This window comes from Monomorium pharaonis, chromosome 2, assembly GCF_013373865.1.
Source record: "Monomorium pharaonis isolate MP-MQ-018 chromosome 2, ASM1337386v2, whole genome shotgun sequence".
In the NCBI taxonomy this organism is placed as follows: Eukaryota; Metazoa; Arthropoda; class Insecta; order Hymenoptera; family Formicidae; genus Monomorium; species Monomorium pharaonis.
This window is the reverse complement of record NC_050468.1, coordinates 3,958,824-3,978,448: the sequence shown is the minus strand read 5'-3', so window position 1 is coordinate 3,978,448 and position 19,625 is coordinate 3,958,824. Positions and strand designations below refer to the sequence as shown.

The 19,625-nt window shown below is 31.4% G+C and overlaps 1 protein-coding gene across 1 annotated transcript; it reads right to left on the bottom strand.

Moving 5' to 3' along the window:
- Positions 1 to 17,984: 17,984 nt before the first annotated feature.
- On the bottom strand, positions 17,985 to 18,843 carry LOC118644419. Its single transcript, XM_036282988.1, has 2 exons — positions 18,563 to 18,843; positions 17,985 to 18,472 (listed from the first exon to the last, which is right to left on the bottom strand). The coding sequence occupies exons 1-2, from the start codon at positions 18,786 to 18,788 to the stop codon at positions 18,369 to 18,371; spliced, it is 330 nt and encodes a 109-aa protein (XP_036138881.1). The 5' UTR covers positions 18,789 to 18,843; the 3' UTR covers positions 17,985 to 18,368.
- Between the last annotated feature and the right edge of the window lie 782 nt (positions 18,844 to 19,625).

The following is a 19,625-nucleotide window of genomic DNA, read 5'->3' as shown; positions in this document are numbered from 1 at the left end:
AAGTTAAAAATTTATTGGCTATCGTATGGCTTTCAACCAATAAACTTGCAACTTTTCTGTTAGAGCGGGTATTTGCGCATACGTTTTCTTGCGAATGAATTCAAGAATAGGGGCCCTGTTAGTTGTAATTTCCCACTCAACAATGTAATTGTAATATAACACGTGTGTTATATTGCAATTATATTATTGAGTGGGAAATTACAACTAACAAGCACGTTACATCCCAGTGAACACAATAATATAGTAGCAGTGTAAACAGCAATGTAACCGAACATAACAGGTTACGTTACTCTAAAATTACACGTAACTTACATGTAAGTTACAATTTCCGACTCAGCAATATAACATGTTATAATTACATGTTATCTAACCGTCACACAACAGTTACAAAGAAAAATAAAATAAAATAAAAATTTCATTTTTTTAAAATTATTTTTATCAACAGCACATACTAAATTTAGGATAAATTTTTATTAATTAATTAAATTTAAATTATGTTATTTTTTATTTTATTTTTACTTGCCGCTGCTAGGTTTGAACCCGGGATCTTAAAATGACGAACCTTGTATACTCTACCTGCTACGCCAATTTGACTCATTGATATGGGTACTTGTTATTGTCTACATATACCTATATGTTATAAACTAACGCAACTATATTATTTTTTATAAAAGCAATTAAATTTTGCAAATCATTAAAAATAAATAGCATTAATTTATTTACTTATTAATTTCATTGTTAAATTTATATTTTTCCATAATCTTAATAATTTGATGGAAATTGCGATCTATTTAGCACTAATCTTTGAAGCGTTCAAATGATTAATTAGATGGTTAACTATATAAATCATAATTCTAAGAAAAATTGAATAGTATACATTTATTATTCTGTTTTTGTTCAGCACATGATGAATTTAGATTTTGTACATTTTTTGTGCGCAGTAATTGTAGACAAACCGTTATTTTTGAAAACATTATCTTTATAATAATTTTTTTTATTATCAAATAGATCTGTCATTCAGAATGTTATAATGTTGTCTGATTTCTGAGTCAACTACGACGCATCGTTCCGTAATAACATTGATACGAACGTGTTATGTTACGATTATACAATTTTTGTTGAATAACTGTAACGCCAAAACGATGTATAACAGCTATATCACTTCCCCTACAGCATGAAATATTGCTGCAACGTTGCAGAAATATTATTTTGCAAGATTGGAATATTGCAGAAAATATTACTGCAATATTGCAGCAATATTTCTATGTCCGCTCCAAAACAATATTGTGCAATATTTCTGCAATATTTCAGCAATATTCCCCGTAAGATTTCTGTAATATTTCAGCAATATTGCTGCAATATTTCTTGTAAGATTGCTGTAATATTTCTGAAACGTTAATGCGCAATATGAAGGAAATGTTGCAGGTGGTTAAATTAATCAATTAATATGTAAGATGTGTATTATACAAAAAACGGGAAATGAATTTATTGTCATACCGTTACGGCACAATAATTTAAAAAATTAATAATTAAAAAAGTAATTAATTAAATTAACATACACTAACGGATATCGAATATCGTTCCATTCTAGATTTAGGTAAGCATTAAAATGAAGCAAGTCCAGAAAATGCCCATCCTGATCAATTTATACGCTAGAATTACACATGCATGTATGGTTCACACATGTTTAATTAATGTATTATATATATAAGTCAGAGTGAACATCTTTTGGACTTGCTTCACTCAATCTAGTATGGAACGCAACGCTGTCGTGATTACAGAATTTGTTGTACATCTATGTATCTTTTAGCTCTAATCTTACATAAAAATTTAAAATAAAAATATCCTGCTCTATTTTTTTATTTGTCCCTTAAAACTATGTAAAATATTACTTATTGTTAGTTCTAGATTAAGAAATACGGATTATAGGGAAATAAATTTTGCAAGGTTGCAATATAATATTGCCACAATATTGTGCAATATCTGTTAGGAAATATTACATTTGTAATATTGCTACAATATTGCACAACATCTGCTAAGAAATATTACATTTGTAATATTGCTGCAATATTGTGCAACATTCGCTAGAGAATATTATATTTGTAATATTGCTACAATATTTCTGCAATATTGGTTATATTATGCACTATTGCAATATTTCTGCAACGTTGCAGCAATATTTCATGCTGTAGGGGTTGCGTATAACAAATATTACGTAACAGCCCACACAGCACACTTTATCCTGAGGATATCCCAAATTATCCCAGACAGACGAAGGCGATCCCACGGATATCTCAATGAGTAGCTCCCGGGATATCCTACAAAAATATTTTAAAATATCGTAAAATATCTTAAGATATCATATGATTTATTAATATATTTCGATATCCCAAAAAATATCTTAAAATATTATAAGATATTGTAAGATATTCATTAATATCTTACGATATCCTATTACATCCAAATAATATCCCATCATATCTTTTTTATCTCTACAATTAATGGAGCATAAATCAAGTGTAAAGGAAAAGTTAATTATAATGTAACAAAAGAGTGACAGAAGTGTAAATTAAATCTTCAAGAAACGTAGATTAAAACGTCAGAACATAAAGAAAATACACTTATGGAAACAATGTGGCATATTAATAATATGCCACATACACTAAAAAATTATAAAAAATGACATTAAAAAAATTTTTTTATTTTATACAAACAGAGCAAAAACAGATTTTTTAATAAGTTAGTCTACATACTATTTTGCGCGCATACATAAAAATAGTAAAAAAAGTAAAAAAAATGGTAAAACTTTATATTTATTTATAAAAATATAAGTTAACTATACATGTTTCATCCTTCTGACAACATCTATTGTAATAATCTATAACAAATATGAATCCATAAACAAGAAGTGTTTATGGATCACCACGAAGCGTTAGAATGCGTACGGTCTTCGAAGTCAAGCGACTTCGGCGAGGGTTGACACTTGGATGGGTGACCGTTTTTTCAGGTATAGAGATATTAAACTATTAAACATGCTTTAACAGGTACGACGGCTTGGCTGAAACATGTTATATTATAGTCTTCTTTCTCTTACAAAATTGCCGTAAAAATAATTAGAATTTTTTATTTTTTGTTCAAGTTTTTTTCAATTCTTAGAAACTCTCAAAAATACTTAGAAATATTCAAAAAATTTTTTAATTAATCAAAATTTTTTATTTTTAAAATTTTTCCGAAAAACGTTTCAATTATAAAAAATCGAAACATTTATCAGAAATCCTGAAAAAAATTTTTAATTCTGACAAATTTTTTACTAGGGTATATTACGATATCTCAGGAAATCCCTTGGACATCCTTTGGATATCGTTTGAGATATCTATAGGATATCAAATCGGTGGACATTTGTGCATCCCTTGGATATCCTTCGGATATCGCAGACGGTCCACGGATATCCAACGATATTGCGATATCCCAAAATGACATCCCAGGGACATCCCTAGGATAAAGTGTGCTGTGTGGGAGGTTATTTCCATGTCATATAGCACCTACATATCACAAGAATATCAATGTTAAATTACAAGTAACTTCCATGTTATATTGCCGCTATAAAATGTGTTCACTGGGATGTAACTTTGTGTTTGCTGGAATTATTATGAAAAAGTTATTATTGAAGAATATTTTACTCGAAAACATGTTTGATTCTTCTAGTATAGTTTATCGTCTAATAACAGTGACGACGACGATGAAAAATCACAAAATATCTTGTTCAGTAACAACACAAGATAAAAGAAGAAACGTATCAAAAATAAAAAATTATTTGGAACACATTGTAGCAATTAAGTTATAATTTATAAAGAATTATTGAACTATTATTCGCATACGGTTGTACCTTTTATTTTTGCTACCTATAGGGCATAGACGGCAACTATACATTCCCAGATAGCACAAGGACATCCATTGTATGTCCAATGGATATCCGCTTCTTGACATTCGGACGTCCATTAAGAGTCCAAATAAGGTCCGTCGAACAATCGATGGACGTCCATAGGATATACGTTTGTCACAATTTCGGACATTTATAGAAAGTCCGAAATAAACCAAATTTTGGACCTATTATGGGGCTCGATTCTTGAATTCATTCGCAAGAAAACGTATGCGCAAATACCCGCTCTAACAGAAAAGTTGCAAGTTTATTGGTTAAAAGTCATACGATAGCCAATAAATTTCCAACTTTTCTGTAAGAACAGAATTTGCGAATACGTTTCTCTTGCGAATGAATTCAAGAATCGAGCCCCTGGTTTGATTATTTCTTTTGGGCCTTTTTCAATTAAAGGGCTTGCTGCAATAGTGGGTTAATCCACATTTTGTAAAAATCATCGACATAAAGCATGGACTGCGCATTTCCTGCAAAAAGCTCTTGAAAAGTGTCCGACAGAAAAACAAAGAGGAGACATCGTCCGGGTCAATTTTTTCCTTTGTCTAGCGCCCATTATGCTACTGGTTAGACAAAGACAGCGCTTGACCCAGACTAGAGATTCAAAAGAGGGACACAGCAATTGGTCTGGGTTAGAGATACTATAACAGAGATTCGCCAATGCGTTAACGATTTCTGATTGGCTCCCGTCGCTTGGGGTATAACCGGAAGTATAAGAGAAAAAAATAGATATAACTGACAGAGAAAGCCTAGCCGATCTAACCTGTCACCTGTCACCTGTCAAAAGAAAACAGAGTAAACCGCCATCGAAAACGTCATATCCGATATCCGGTTTTACCCCAAGACGGCACATTGGCGAATCTCTGTTACAGTATCTCTAACCCAGACCAATTGCTGTGTCCCTCTTTTGGTCGGAAAAAGAAACGAAAAAAAAAACGAAAAAGAAAAAGAAACGATAATAAAAAAGAAAGAGAAAAAGAAACGAAAATAAAAAAACAAAACGATAAAAAACGAAAAAGAAACAATAATGTATTATAACAAACATTAAAAAAAATACCAATAATTAATAGTGTTAATAATAAATAAAAAAATAATACGTATTATTTCATATTATTTCATATTATATCTAAAAATAGAACAATTAAAATAAACCTTTTAAAAATTAAAAATAATATAATTTATTATTTACAAATTAATGTTAATTAAAACTATTGTAAATAATATATATATAATTTACAATATTTCTTTTAAATTATATAATAAAAATAAAGATAAATTATATAAAAGTAAGATCCAAGTGCGAACATAAATCAGATATCCAGCATAAGACGTTCTGAATAGAACATCCGTTTTAATTCCAATAATGGACATCCTATGAATGTCCATTTTATGTCCATGGACATGAGGACCTGAATTGGACTTAAAATGGACGTTCTTGGAACATCCAGTGCTATTTGGGTTATAATAAAAAATATTAATAAAATTTAATGTTCCTTTCCCAGCAAACACAAAGTTACATGTAACGTGCTTGTTAGTTGTAATTTCCCACTCAATAATATAATTGCAATATAACACACGTGTTATATTACAATTACATTGTTGAGTGGGAAATTACAACAGGGCCCCTATTCTTGAATTCATTCGCAAGAAAACGTATGCGCAAATACCCGCTCTGACAGAAAAGTTGCAAGTTTATTGGTTGAAAGCCATACGATAGCCAATAAATTTTTAACTTTTCTGTAAGAACAGAATTTGCGAATACGTTTCTCTTGCGAATGAATTCAAGAATAGGGGCCCAGGTACGTTACATGTAACTTGGTGTTTGGTGGGTTCATTCTTTGCTTTTTATTTATTAATATAAATGTTAAACTTTATTTTATATTTAAGTATTATTAAACAAAGAAAAAACGTTACCTTAAATTTACTGATGAATTTTGGTTATATAAAACATATGCACACGTTATCGCGCCTGACATAGTTGGTCTGTTCTTTTTCGTTGCACTGCTGCACTGGTGCAACAAGTTAGAATGAGAAAAAATAAATTTGTCTCACTTTAACTTATTGCACCAGTGTATCAGTGCAGCTAAAAAGAACAGGCCAAGTATTTCATTGCTGTTTGCACTAAATGCACCCATTTGCTCGGTCTCCAACTACTCCCAGCTACTAGCTGGGAAAAAACGAACGCAGCGTTGGAAATTCTCAATACTATCAACTTAACTTTTTCTCCCAGCACCAGCGAAAGCTATTTTCGAACGCACCCATGGTTTGTTCGCGTCGCCATGCCCCGACATAATCCTACTTACTCCAACGCATTCTAATAGGTTGGCGTCATCAGAATCAACGTATTGGAGTACGTTGGGATGAATAGGAGCATGTCGGAGCATGTGACGCGAACAGACCCATAAGCTGCATAAGCATAGTATAGGAGCTTTAGGCCAATAAGCATCTTATGTATATCAATATGGCGACTTTATGCTGAGAACTGATTGGCTCAATGGTCTTAGGCCGAAGGCGAGACGTAGGTGTCGCAATCGTAGTTGTAGGGTAAAGCCTCGTCTACAGAAGTCGCAAACAGCCAGTTGCGACTTGCGATAGCCAATAAGCGCCTAGTTTCTAGTTAAAGCTCGAGAATCATTAGCTGTCGCAAGTCGCAACTGGCTGCTTGCGACTTCTGTAGACGAGGCTTAAGGCAGAGAAAAACGTAAGTCGTAGTATACTATTCTAGAATCTAGGGCCGGTATTCATAGTCAAATCTTATTTAAAGATCGTCTCAAGCAATGTCTTAAAATGCTAATATGGCTCTGTGATTGGTTGATGGCATCTTAATATAAAACCCGACCATGAATTCCGGCCTAGAATAGTAGTATATTACGGCTTACATTTTTCTCTGCCTTAGGCCAAAGGCAGAGACCGAGACGTAGGTGTCGTAGTCGTAATCGTAGGGTAAGGCAGAGAAAAACGTAAGTCGTAATATACTACTATTCTAGAGTCTAGAATAGTATACTACAACATGTACGACTTACGTTTTTCTCTGCCGTAAGCCTCGTCTACAGAAGTCGCAACTGGTTGTTTACGACTTCTGTAGACGAGACTTTACCCTACGACTACGACTGCGACACCTACGTCTCGTTCTCTGTCTTCGGCCTTATGCTATGCTTATGCAGCTTATGACCTAGTGGTTACACAACATTTTCCCGAAAACTAGATGAGAAAATGTTGGTACTAACAAATTCTCTAGGCAATACAATTTCAATTTCCGCAGGTTAGTAACACTGTTAAAGTAGTAAATCCGTGTGCAGAGCTTTGAGTATATATACATGGAGGAGGAATGCCAGCACTGAAAGTGTGTCCAAGATCTGTGCGAGAGAGAAAGGTATATCATGATACCTGCTCTCTCTGCGCATGCGTCAAACGCTATATGTACAATGGCTGGCATTGTATGTTTCACACACACATACAATCCGTAAATAAGTACAAAAGTGCACAAGAAGTGCACAAGAAGTGTTGAAACTGCGGTGCAGATAATGATATTAACACATGCGCAGAGAAAGCGAGTATCATGATATACCTTTCTCTGGCTGCGTTCCGATATTTACTGTCAGTACTGAAAATCTACAGTATATGTGACGTAAACTATAGATTTTCAGTACTAGCAGTGAATATCGGAACGCAGCCTCTCTCGCACAGATCTTGGACACACTTTCGGTCTACATGAAACCATAGCAATTCCTCCTCCATGTATATATACTCAAAGGTGCAGAGTCGTTCTGACGTATGTGTGCGTATGTGACCGGTTACAGTGTTACCAACCTACAAAAATTGAAATTATATTGCCTAGAGAATTTGTTAATACCAACATTTTCTCATCTAGTTTTCGGAAAAATGTCATGTAACCGACCTAGTTTACATCGAGCACTTGGTACTGTCACGTCCTAACCATTTGTCCAAATTTATGGACATTTCTTTTTCCTCCCATTAACAAGTAAAATCACTTAATAGCGCCAGGCATGACGCGCACAATGACACCAGACGCCACCCTCGGATAGGCCAATGTAACGCGACCCCGCGTATGGGAGTGGGGATATCTTAAGCGGCGTCCCCACGCCATGTCTTAGAATAAGGCGCGCAGTTAGAAGTAATCAGTTCTCGCGAGCGGTTTACTTTTCTAGTTCAAGTTCCAATTTCATTCCAAATCTAATTCTACTTCTAATTCTAATTCAAGTCTTAAATAATTAATTTAGTATAATTGTTTAGCTACTCAACTTTATATTCTAATTTAACCTTAAGTGTAATTGTAACCAATAATTTTACTTTTATAATAAACTGATAGATTCAGTGACTCGAATTCGTTATTCAATTTCAACATTCCTTAAATCACGTTCAACGTATATCACGCGAGTTCACCATAACTGTGAAGACCGTTTTCTGCGACCGTCCAATCACAGAAGGGTCTACACCGAGGGGTAGCCACAACACGACGCCTCCTGAGCCGACCAAGCTGACAGCCAATCAAGAGAGTCACCTAAAGGTAGGATAACAACTCACACATTTCTAATAATAATAAATTCCCATTCGCGTTCGCAATGTTCCGTGAAAATGTGCCCTACTAATTCTATTAACTATTCGTCTCCCGGATTGGTCGAGCCGATGCCTATCACGCGCGGCTATTTTGATTGGATAAGCACTGCATGCTGCACCGCGTCATTGTTCTATCAACATCGTATTGATAAAACTTATTACTTGTGCGATAATTGCTACCGCCAAGCTCCCCCCGAGACCCACTTGCTTTACACATACAAACTGCGCCACTACATACATATCGGGTTCGGTGACTGCCAAGAATACTGCTCGGTTTGTAATGTATTATTAGCCACCCGCAGTATCTTACACGAGTGTCGCGCCTGTATTAGCATATTTGAGGGATTCCTGCGTTATCTTGAACAGAGCGACGATCTTCCAACTGACTTTACCGAAGCTACTATCGTCGCGATCTCTGAAGATCCGGTCTGTTAATTTTGTAAATTTGTCCAGTTTCACGAGTCATAATCACCTCAGAGTGCAGGGCAGTAGCCGCGATTTCATAATTTGGCCGCGTGCTCGTCCTGCACGTAACAGTACGCATATCAAATAGTAAATAACTAGTGAATGTGTTTAATCATTAGCTGATCAGCTTAAATTCACTACTTGATACGCGTACCAAGTGCTCGGTGTAAACTAGGTCTATGGCTGGTATTCATAGTTAAATCTTATTTCAAGATCGTCTTAAGCAATGTCTTAACCCTTTGCGGCACACATTTTTCTATTAATCGGATTTTTATGAAAATTGGTGTAGAAAGATTTTTAGGGTCGCTGATTACGAATCTGCCATCAGATTTCAACGATTCTTTTTTAAAATAACGGATTCAATATGGCAAGTCATGATTTTGAGTATTTTTTATCGGTTTTTTATGGAAATTGATATACAGAAATTTTTCAGAACCCTGATTACAAATCTGCTATCAGATTTTAACGATTATTTTTCGAAATGGCGAATTCAATATGGCGATTTACGATTTTGAGTATTTTTATAGATTTTTTATGGAAATTGATATATTGAATTTTTTAGGGTCGGAATGTTGAAAAATTTTGGACTTTCTTACTTTTTTTTTACAAGAACAGATGTACAGAACTAGTTTTTTTAAGTTGATTATGTGTAGATCATCAGATTTTTAAATATAGAAAATTTCAAATAATGGATGATAAAAAATGTTTTTTTGAGATTTTATATTTTTTCATTTTTTCGACAATGGTACATAGAACATAAAATTTTTTCATAAAAGAAACCGCACTTAGTTTACTTCAGAGACACGAACGTGGACGTGGCGGTCATTGTTTCTATTTTCTTTTTTTTGTATTTTTGTATTTTACAATTTTTTTTACTTTTTTATTTTTTTGCACAATTTACTTTTTTTATTACAGTTAGCACAGCAAATTAATTTTTATATGTAATTAGCATTTTGAAAAATCTCTGTATACCAATTTCCATAAAAAACCGATAAAAAATACTCAAAATCATAAATCGCCATATTGGATTTGCCATTAAAAAAAATCGTCGAAATCTGATAGTGGATTCATAATCAGCGTTCTGAAAAATTTTTGTATACCAATTTTTATAAAAAACCGATAAAAAATACTCAAAATCGTAAATTACCATATTGGATCGCCATTTTGAAAAAGAATCGTCAAAATCTGATAGCGAATTCGTAATCAGCGACCCAAAAAACCTCTGTATACTAATTTTCACAGCTTTATGATTCTTCCTTCTTTCTGACATACATTTTTTGTAAAAAACACACACTTTTTTTCTCTTTATTTATTTATATAACAAAATTAATTAATAATAAAGGAAAATTATACCTTACCAAATATTACTAAGACTCTTACTAAAGTAAAATTACAAGAAAAAGTAATAAAATACAGTATTTGGTGTCCGAAGAATTAAAGAAATGACTTCAAGATAGGTGGTCGATATATCGACCACCGTGCCGCAAAGGGTTAAGATGCTAATACGGCTTTGTGATTGGCTGATGGCATTTTAAGACAATACTTAAGATGATCTTAAATATAAGACCCGACTATGCTCTAGTTTACACCGAGCACTTGATACGCATATCAAGTAGTGAATTTAAGCTGATCAGCCAATGATTAAACACATTCACTAGTTATTTACTATTTGATACGCGTACCAAGTGCTCGGTGTAAACTAGATCATTGAGTGAGGCCCGATTGCGCACATAAGCGATTGGACACAGTAGTATTTCCCGATTGGACATGGACCCGATTGGACACGGACTCAATTAGACACAGACCCGATTGGACACACACCCGATTGTACACCGACCCGATTGCACACCGACCCGATTGCACACGGACCCGATTGCGCACCGACCCGTTTGCACACGGACCCGATTGCACACCGACCCGTTTGCACACGGACCCGATTGCACACCGACCCGTTTGCACACAGACCTGATTGCACACGATACGATTCCGCATCGCAGAATAATGCAAAACAACCTAAATAGCAGAAAATTTAGAATAAATTTTTATAAATATTTTACAAATTTATTTTTAAAAAACATTTTTTAAGTTATATAATCGTTTTCATAAATTATTTAGAAATTATTATTAACAATATATAAAATATATTTTTAAAATGTACTAAAAAATATTTATGGTATATAAACTCGAAATATTTTTGTATTTTTGAATTATTGTTAGAACCTGTATTGCCATCTTTCGACTTGCTAGTTAATCAAACCGAGACCGCTTATAGCGACATCTATATCACGTAACTCCACTCGCTACTCGCTACTCACTCTCTCCGCGCTTAGAGTTCCTATAAGGAGAGTTGTGCCAATGTGACGGAAGTCGCCATTTTCCGTTTCATGGCATGTAAAGGCGGCAAATTTCAAGTCTTATTCAAGTCTTATTTCAGTCTTATTTCAAGTCTTATTTCATTTTCTATCCATATTTTTCGACGTTCTAAAGCTTGTGGAAACATACGCACCTTTTTTTGATGTATTATAGCATCCAAAAGCTACACAATTCGGCATTTTCTATTTTCAACATTAATACAAGATATTAATAGTAGACGTTCAAGTAAAATATCAAGAAATACAATGTTTATAAACATGTACATACATACATATATATATAATATGCTAAAATATCAATCTCAACTATACGTTAACGAATAAAATTGTAACTAAATAAATAAATAAATAAATAAATTTGTAACTCTTATTGGATTTCTTAAAACAATTTTTTTTGTAAATTATGACCAACTAAATTTATTAGTTTTTCTAACTACGTGGTTGACATCCTTATATAGTTATGAAAGCGAATAACTTCAAGTTGCAAAATTGGAAAAAGAGCATGATAAAAACCATGCTCTTTTCTTTCTTTTAAAATTGGAGCCACCCAAAATCTTTTTTTTTTGTAACGCTTTTCATTTACAAAAAGAGTCACACCTGCAGCAATTTTTATTTTCTTTGATATTTCTTCATGTTCATAAATAATTTGCGCACACTGTAATAACCACTCTTGATATTTCTTTTGATACTGTAAATATACTTGAATACCAGAATTGGTGCAGTCATAGTTTCGACTTTGTTTATTTCTACATTACTTATACAAAATACTTATTGGTAAAAAGCTACAATTATCTATTCAGCTTAATAGTTAAAAAAACATTATTCTCTCGAGAATGCCCTTGTATTTAAAAGAGAAGTTCGATTTTATTATATACATTTTTAAAGTTTTGTATAAAATGATAAATACAGATATACATATACAATTAATCACAATGTAATATTAAATTTCATTTACAGAGTACAATTTTAAGAACAATTAAATGATGCACATGAGGAATAAAAAGTTTTTATTAATTTTGTTATATTGGATGTTTTTATATAAATTTTTAAGACGTAAAAATAATAGAGATATAAGATGGTATAACAGAAGATGGCATGTGCGACCTATAAACCAATTAAGATATAAATTTGGGGATTACGAAACACTTTTTCAGGAATTAAAAAATGATGAAAATTTATTTTTTCGTTACACAAGAACCCAGGTAGCAAGCCTACGTCATTTTGACGTCCCAAAATGGTCATATCTGATCATATGTCGTCAAAATGACCATTTTTTTACATGACCTAAAATTGACGTCATGATGTGACGTCATTTCGTAGTCATATTTCAGTCATGATCTGACGATTATTTTCCCAGACAGCACGCATCCAAAATCGAGACATAAAGACGTCATTAAGACGTATTTTAGACACGGTCTAAAGCAGTGTCTACAATGAGATTTAAGGCGTAAGGCATAAGCATATTATATAAGCATATTATATTTAACTTTAAGAGAACTTTTTTAAGAAAACATTTAGATATCTTGGAAATGATGTCAAAATGGTAACATTTATCAGAGACGTCTACTACCCAGGTAGCAAGGTGACGTTAATACGACGTCAATAATTCGTCATTTAAGGTCGCAGACGTCATGTTACCAAATTAAGACGTAATAGTAACGTCATTTTTTGACCTATTACACTGGAACCCCGCGTTAGCGTACTCCGCGTTAGCGGAAACTATCCCCTCCATATGCACTCGGCCCACATGAGTAGCGTGTGTGGGGATAGCAATGAGCAATGCAGTCGCGTATTTCACGGAGTGGGAGTGAAACCAAGCAATAGGAGATAACCCCGCGTTAGCGGACCAAAGCCCCGAACAGTCCGCTAACGCGGGGTTCCAGTGTAATTACGTCAGTCATTTATCCATCCTACAACGTATTTCCGACGTCATATTCTTGACTAATTAATAACGTCAGTTAATTGATCATTTTACGACGTATTAATAAGATTTTATTAGTGACTAATTACTGACGTTAACTATAATTCTTTGTAATAATTGACGATTTAACCTCAAATGACAAATTATTGAGGTCTAGTGGACAACACCTTGCTACCTATAACTATTAATCATTATTTAAAGATTGGTTAATAAACAACATTATTAAAATTAATATAATATTTTATATAATTAATACTATCAATATTTTAGAATCATCCCAAGCAGCACATAATATTTATGATAAATATTTATTAATATTTATTAATATTTATTTTTTCAAAATATTATAAAAATATTTTACACATATTTTATATATACGAAGAAAAAAATCTTTATTCAACATATTAAAATATAGATTAAATATTTTATATAATATTTATGGTAAATAAAAGATAAAGATTTGTATAAGTAATATTTTGTAAATATATTTATAAATATTTCATAAATATTTTTATAATATTTATGATAAATCTTTATGATTTGTCAAATCTAAGACCACAAAAATATTTATAAAATATTTGGATAAATATTTATAAAATATTTAAATAAATATTATAAATATTTTATCAATATTTTATAAATATTGCGTTTTGTCTGAGGTATAATTTAGCTTTATCAAAAGAACAAAGCAAAAACATATTTCTATAAGTTATTCCACATATTATTTTGCATATGTAAAAATCAGGAAAAAAACTGTAAATTTATATTTATTTATAAAAATATTAGTTAACTACAAGTTTTATGTTTCTCGCATCTATTGAACTGATCTATAACAAATATGTATTCATGATCATCAAGTGTTCATGGATCATCACAAAGGGCTAGGTAGCGTACGATCTTCGAAGTCAAGCAACGTCGACGGCGGTTCAGAGTTGGATGGGTGACCGCGGAAGTTAGGCAATTCCAAATGTGACTATGGTGTAGTGGGTCGTGATGCTTGTTGAGAAATAACGTAGATTTTTTTTTACATTATAATTATGTTATTTCGATATTTTCATAATGCAAGTACTGCATATATAGGACAGGTACCCGAAATATTTTCTAAAACGTCAAAATAATGGCTTTTACTACCTGGGATAGTCATAAAAATGACGTTAAAATGTCGTCTTTATTAAATGTAATCTAAAAACCTATGTTTTGTCATAAAAATAACAATAAAATACCGTCAAATGTACGATACTAGCTTCTTGAAAATGACGTCAATAATATGAAAATAATGACGTATTTTTGACGTCAATATATGACGTCGTTAAGATGAGACAAATGTACGTCAGTTTTACGACATTTAGACGTCATTTTATCTCGACATTATGACGTCTGGTTCGTCATAAAATGACCAAAAAATGCCGTCAATTAGACGTCACCTTGCTACCTGGGTAAGAGCGGTCTTTGAGATATCTCATTGAAAAATTTCATTTAAGTTTCTTGAAAATGTTATCCTTTATTATTAAAGTTATGGAAAAAGATAAATTTAACAATGAAATTAATAAGTAAATAAATTAATGCTATTTATTTTTAATATGTTTTGCAAAATTTAATTGCTTTTATAAAAAATAATAGAATTGCGTCAGTTTATAACATATAGGTATATGTATATAGACAATAACAAGTACCCATATCGATGAGTCAAATTGGCGTAGCAGCTAGAGTACAAGGTTCGTAATCCTAAGGTCCCGGGTTCAAACCTACCAGCGGCAAGTAAGAATAAAATAAAATAATATAATTTAAATTTAATTAATTAATAAAAATTTGTCCTAAAATTAGTATGTGCTGTTGATAAAAATAATTTTAAAAAAATGTAATTTTTATTTTATTTTATTTTTCTTTAGTTGCAGTTTAATGATATCCGATTTAAGAAATCTTTTAGATATCAGTTTCATGATATCTTTCTGTTCTCAAAAAACGACGCATTGGTTAACATTCTGACATTATATGTTATCTTTTAAAAGTCTCTTTATGTTATTATTTTCAGAAACAGGATATCTTTTAGAGATCTTTTTGACAACATATTGTTCACGTCATTCAATGACGTCAAAATACGGTACATTTTATGACGTCAGGAATTTGTGACATTCGATTGTCATTTTAACGTCATAAGGGCGTCATTTCGTGACGTCAAAAATAGTCAGTAAATGACCATTTTAGGACGTCAAAATGACGTGAGCTTGCTACCTGGGAATTTAACATTATTTAATAAATTAGTTCAATTAACTGAATCTTATTTGACAAAAAATAATTATCGAGCCCTTCCGAGCCCTTTCGAGCAGAACAAAGATTGATAATAGTATTAAGGTTAGTAAATAATTTTTTTTTGTTCTTTGAAAGAATTGCATTCTGAATAATCTTTTAACAATAAATAATAATAATATCCCAGCAAACACAAAGTTACATATGTAACGTGCTTTGTAATTTCCCACTCAATAATATATAATTGCAATATAACACACGTGTTATATTACAATTACATTGTTGAGTGGGAAATTACAACTAACAGGTACGTTACATGTAACTTGGTGTTTGGTGGGATAAATATTGTAATAAAAATGTTTTTCAGATTTCTCGCTACTGGAGATCTTCCATCATCTATTGCTTTAGCATTTCGGGTTGGCGAATCAACAGTACGTATGCTAATAAAAGAAGTATGTCAAGTTTTGATAAATGTATTGCAACCAATATGTCACAACCAAATGAAGAAGACTGGAAATCTTATGCTGAAGGTTTTTGGAAAAGATGGAATGTGCCAAATTGTGTGGGAGCAGTAGACGGGAAGCATATAACTTTACAATGTCCACTTAATTCAGGAAGTCTTTTTTTTAATTACAAAAAATATTATAGCATTGTGTTAATGACTGTGGCGAATCATGTATACAGATTCACATTAGTAAATGTTGGTGCTTACGGTGGTAACAGTGATGGCGGAATTTTTAGTGATTCCTTAATTGGACAAAAGCTAAAAAATGAAAATTTAAATATGCCAAAAGGAAGTTTTAAATTACCTGGCAGTGAATTATGAATTATGAACAAACTGTTTTATTAGCAGATGATGCATTTTTACTAAGCACTAGAATTATGAAGCCATACACAGGAAAAAATTTAAGCGAGAAACAAAAAATATGCAACTACAGATTTTCTCGAGCTAGGTGAATAGTTGAAAGTGCTTTTGGAATATTTGCAAATAGATGGAGAATATTTCGACATTCCATTTGCATGGTACCAGAAACAGCTGATTTGATAACAACAGCATCACTCTGCTTACATAATTTCGTAATGACTGAAGAAGAATAATGTCACCAAAAGTCATATAATACAAATCAATTTGTCGAAAACAATGAACATAAACAAATAAAAAAAACATTTATAGTTTTATTTTATAGATAATTATATTGATCTATTAAATATTCTGATTTTATAAATGTTGATCATTAATGATAATATAAATAAGAAATTAATTTAGAAAAATATAATAAAGAATAAAATATAAAAAATAAAATGAATTATATAATTGTATATTAGAATTTTACATTTTTAATTTTCTTAAATCTTAAAACATATTGCATGTATGTATATATTTGTTTTCTTTTTTTTTTTAAGGAAATGCAGTGGATGGTTTTAGACTCTCCAGAGAATTTGTCTTGTGATATTGTATCTTCTGCTTCAGAACAAAGAGATAAACTATATGTGAATATTTTACGACACCAATGGGAGAAGTTTCATGGCAATATGATTATGTGCAAAGGGGTGCATATGGTGAAAATGTTTAAAAATAAAATTAATAGTTTATGCACACATAGCATTTATTTATATTAAATAATTTTTATTGAATTTTATAAAGTTATTTTTCTTATATAACATATAACAGTCTTTTTAATAATTGTTACAAAGTATTACATAAAAAAATGTTTAACAAAAAAATTGTCTTCAACTTATTTAAATCATAAGAACCTACTTAAAATAACATATAATTATAAAAACATTATTATATATTAATTTAAAATTTTTTGGTATATTTAACAGCCTTTTTTATATTTATACATATAGTATCACGTTACATTAGTATTACATAATAAAAAAATCTTCAATAAAATATATTTATAAATATATTTTAAGCATGTAAATAACAAAAATATAACATTATATTTAGTACTAGAAAGAAATTACAACCACTAATTTAAAACAATATTTTAAACTTTCTCTCTACCTTTTTTATATTATATGCGTATAACAATTTTTACAATACCACATAATGTAATAAAAAGATAATGCCTTAATGCAAAGAAAATATTGAAGTTAATAAGATTGCAAACAATACAAATAAATATTACATCTCTTGTAATGGGGAAAATAGAGCATCAGTTATCATTCTTTTTCTAAAATATTTTGTTGAGATTGTGGAAAACTTGCCAAATGAGCAATAAAAAATTCAGCAAATGCTTCGTTTTCATTACTTTTATTTTTGTTATCTAAAGTACTGATGATTTTCTGGCTTACCGATGTAAATATGTGATTACATTCTTTAGTTTCATCTTTGCTTTTCTTATATTTAACAAGTTTTGTATGTAACACATATGACTCTTTTTCTGTTATTGTACGTTTATGTGTTACATTACGTGAAGTATTTTCTAACATATTTTCTTTATTCTTTTCACCATTATTTTCCTTGTATATGGAATCATTTGACTTTTCATTGTCAAGTACTTCATTTGGATTGGATTTCAAAATTTCACTTAATACTTTAGCAGACAATGTGTAGAAGATATTAAACTTTTATTCACTTCAATATTATTATGCGTTCTAAAAGTAAAACAATGTAAATAAATATTATAACAAGAACTTTTAAATCATAACTGCAAACCTTCGTCTCTTGACATGAGTGTCAAGAAAAGTTAACTGATTATAAAATGGAAAGGGCTTATGACTAGATGAAGGACCACTTCCACTCCCCAGCGAGAAACGGTAATGAATTCGACATCAATTCGACGTTGAATCGACATCGAAATAATGATTTCGATGTTGAATCGATGTCGATTCGATGTACTATTTCTCACTGGGTCTTATATTGACTCTCTAAGATTCGTTTCTCACGATTATATTGATTTCTCAGAGATGTGCATCTGGTTTGACAATAATCAGGTGTATAAAAATTACCTGCAAAAATTTAAAAATTTTTAAATTCATATTTGCATTACATAAATATTTAACAATAAGAAATAATAAAAAATAACATTTATGATTTACCATAATCTTTATTCTGCATTATTTTAGAAATTTCATTCCAGGCGTTATCCTTAACAATCTTATTCTTATAATCTTTGTGTCCCTTTTTATAAAAAAATGGATGTGCTCTATACAATTCAATTAGAAAAGCATCACCGGCTTTTTCTTCCATAGAAATTTCTTCTGTTTCGATTAATTCTTCATTGGATACATATACATTTGATCCAAAATATTCGTGATCACCCATTTTAATTTAACTGAAAAATTAACAAAAATATGTGTGTATATATATATGTGTGTGTGTGTGTTTGTGTGTGTGTACACACACACACACACACACACACACACACGTATATACAGGGTGTCTGGTATTTTTTTATGGGATTTTTATGAGCAGGTAGAGCGCATGAAACTGAACAGAAAGATCCTTACCGTTTTTCCCTTTTTGCAATAGTTAACAAGTTAGTGACTTGTAAAATTTTCTGTATTAGCCCGGCCTACCGGCAAATGCAAGCGCGCTGAGCGCCCGACCGCGGCGGCTGCCCCTCCCCAGCGCTTGAACCTTGAGATTGCTAGGCGCGCGGGGGGAATTGTTACAACAAGCGACAATGGCTACGCACAAGCGACGCATAACGCTAAATTCTCCCTTCGAGTTATGATAGTTTCTTACCTTTTTTAATGAAAATAAAATTTTTTAACGACAAAAAGTATGTGTACGTGTACATACATGTGTACAAAAAATATTAGTTCTAATGTTTAAAGAAGTGATTACTAAATGTATTTTTTTAATAAATAACGATTATTTTTAATAAAAAATATTTTTTTGATGATAGTCTTAAACGTCATAAACTGTCATTATAAATTTTAAAAGAAGCTGTTACCATATGCTCGAAACAAAATTTATGCTTCTTCAAAAAACATTAGAAAAATTTATCTATTAAAATGGAAATGACAAGCAAATAAAATATTTGTTTCAACTTTATATTCTTAATTAAAAATTAAATAACTAGGATATTTATATTTTTAATAAAATTAATCCTTGTGATAGATTTTTATAATACACGGAAGAAACTTTATGGTAAAA

What these genes read in the sequence shown, in the direction of transcription:
- LOC118644419 (XM_036282988.1), bottom strand. Translation starts at nt 18,788, where the DNA reads ATGGGTGATCACGAATATTTTGGATCAAATGTATATGTATCCAATGAA. An exon ending in AATGCAGAATAAAGATTATG is followed by an intron (nt 18,473 to 18,562) that starts GTAAATCATAAA and finishes AAATTTTTGCAG; the next exon opens with GTAATTTTTATACACCTGAT.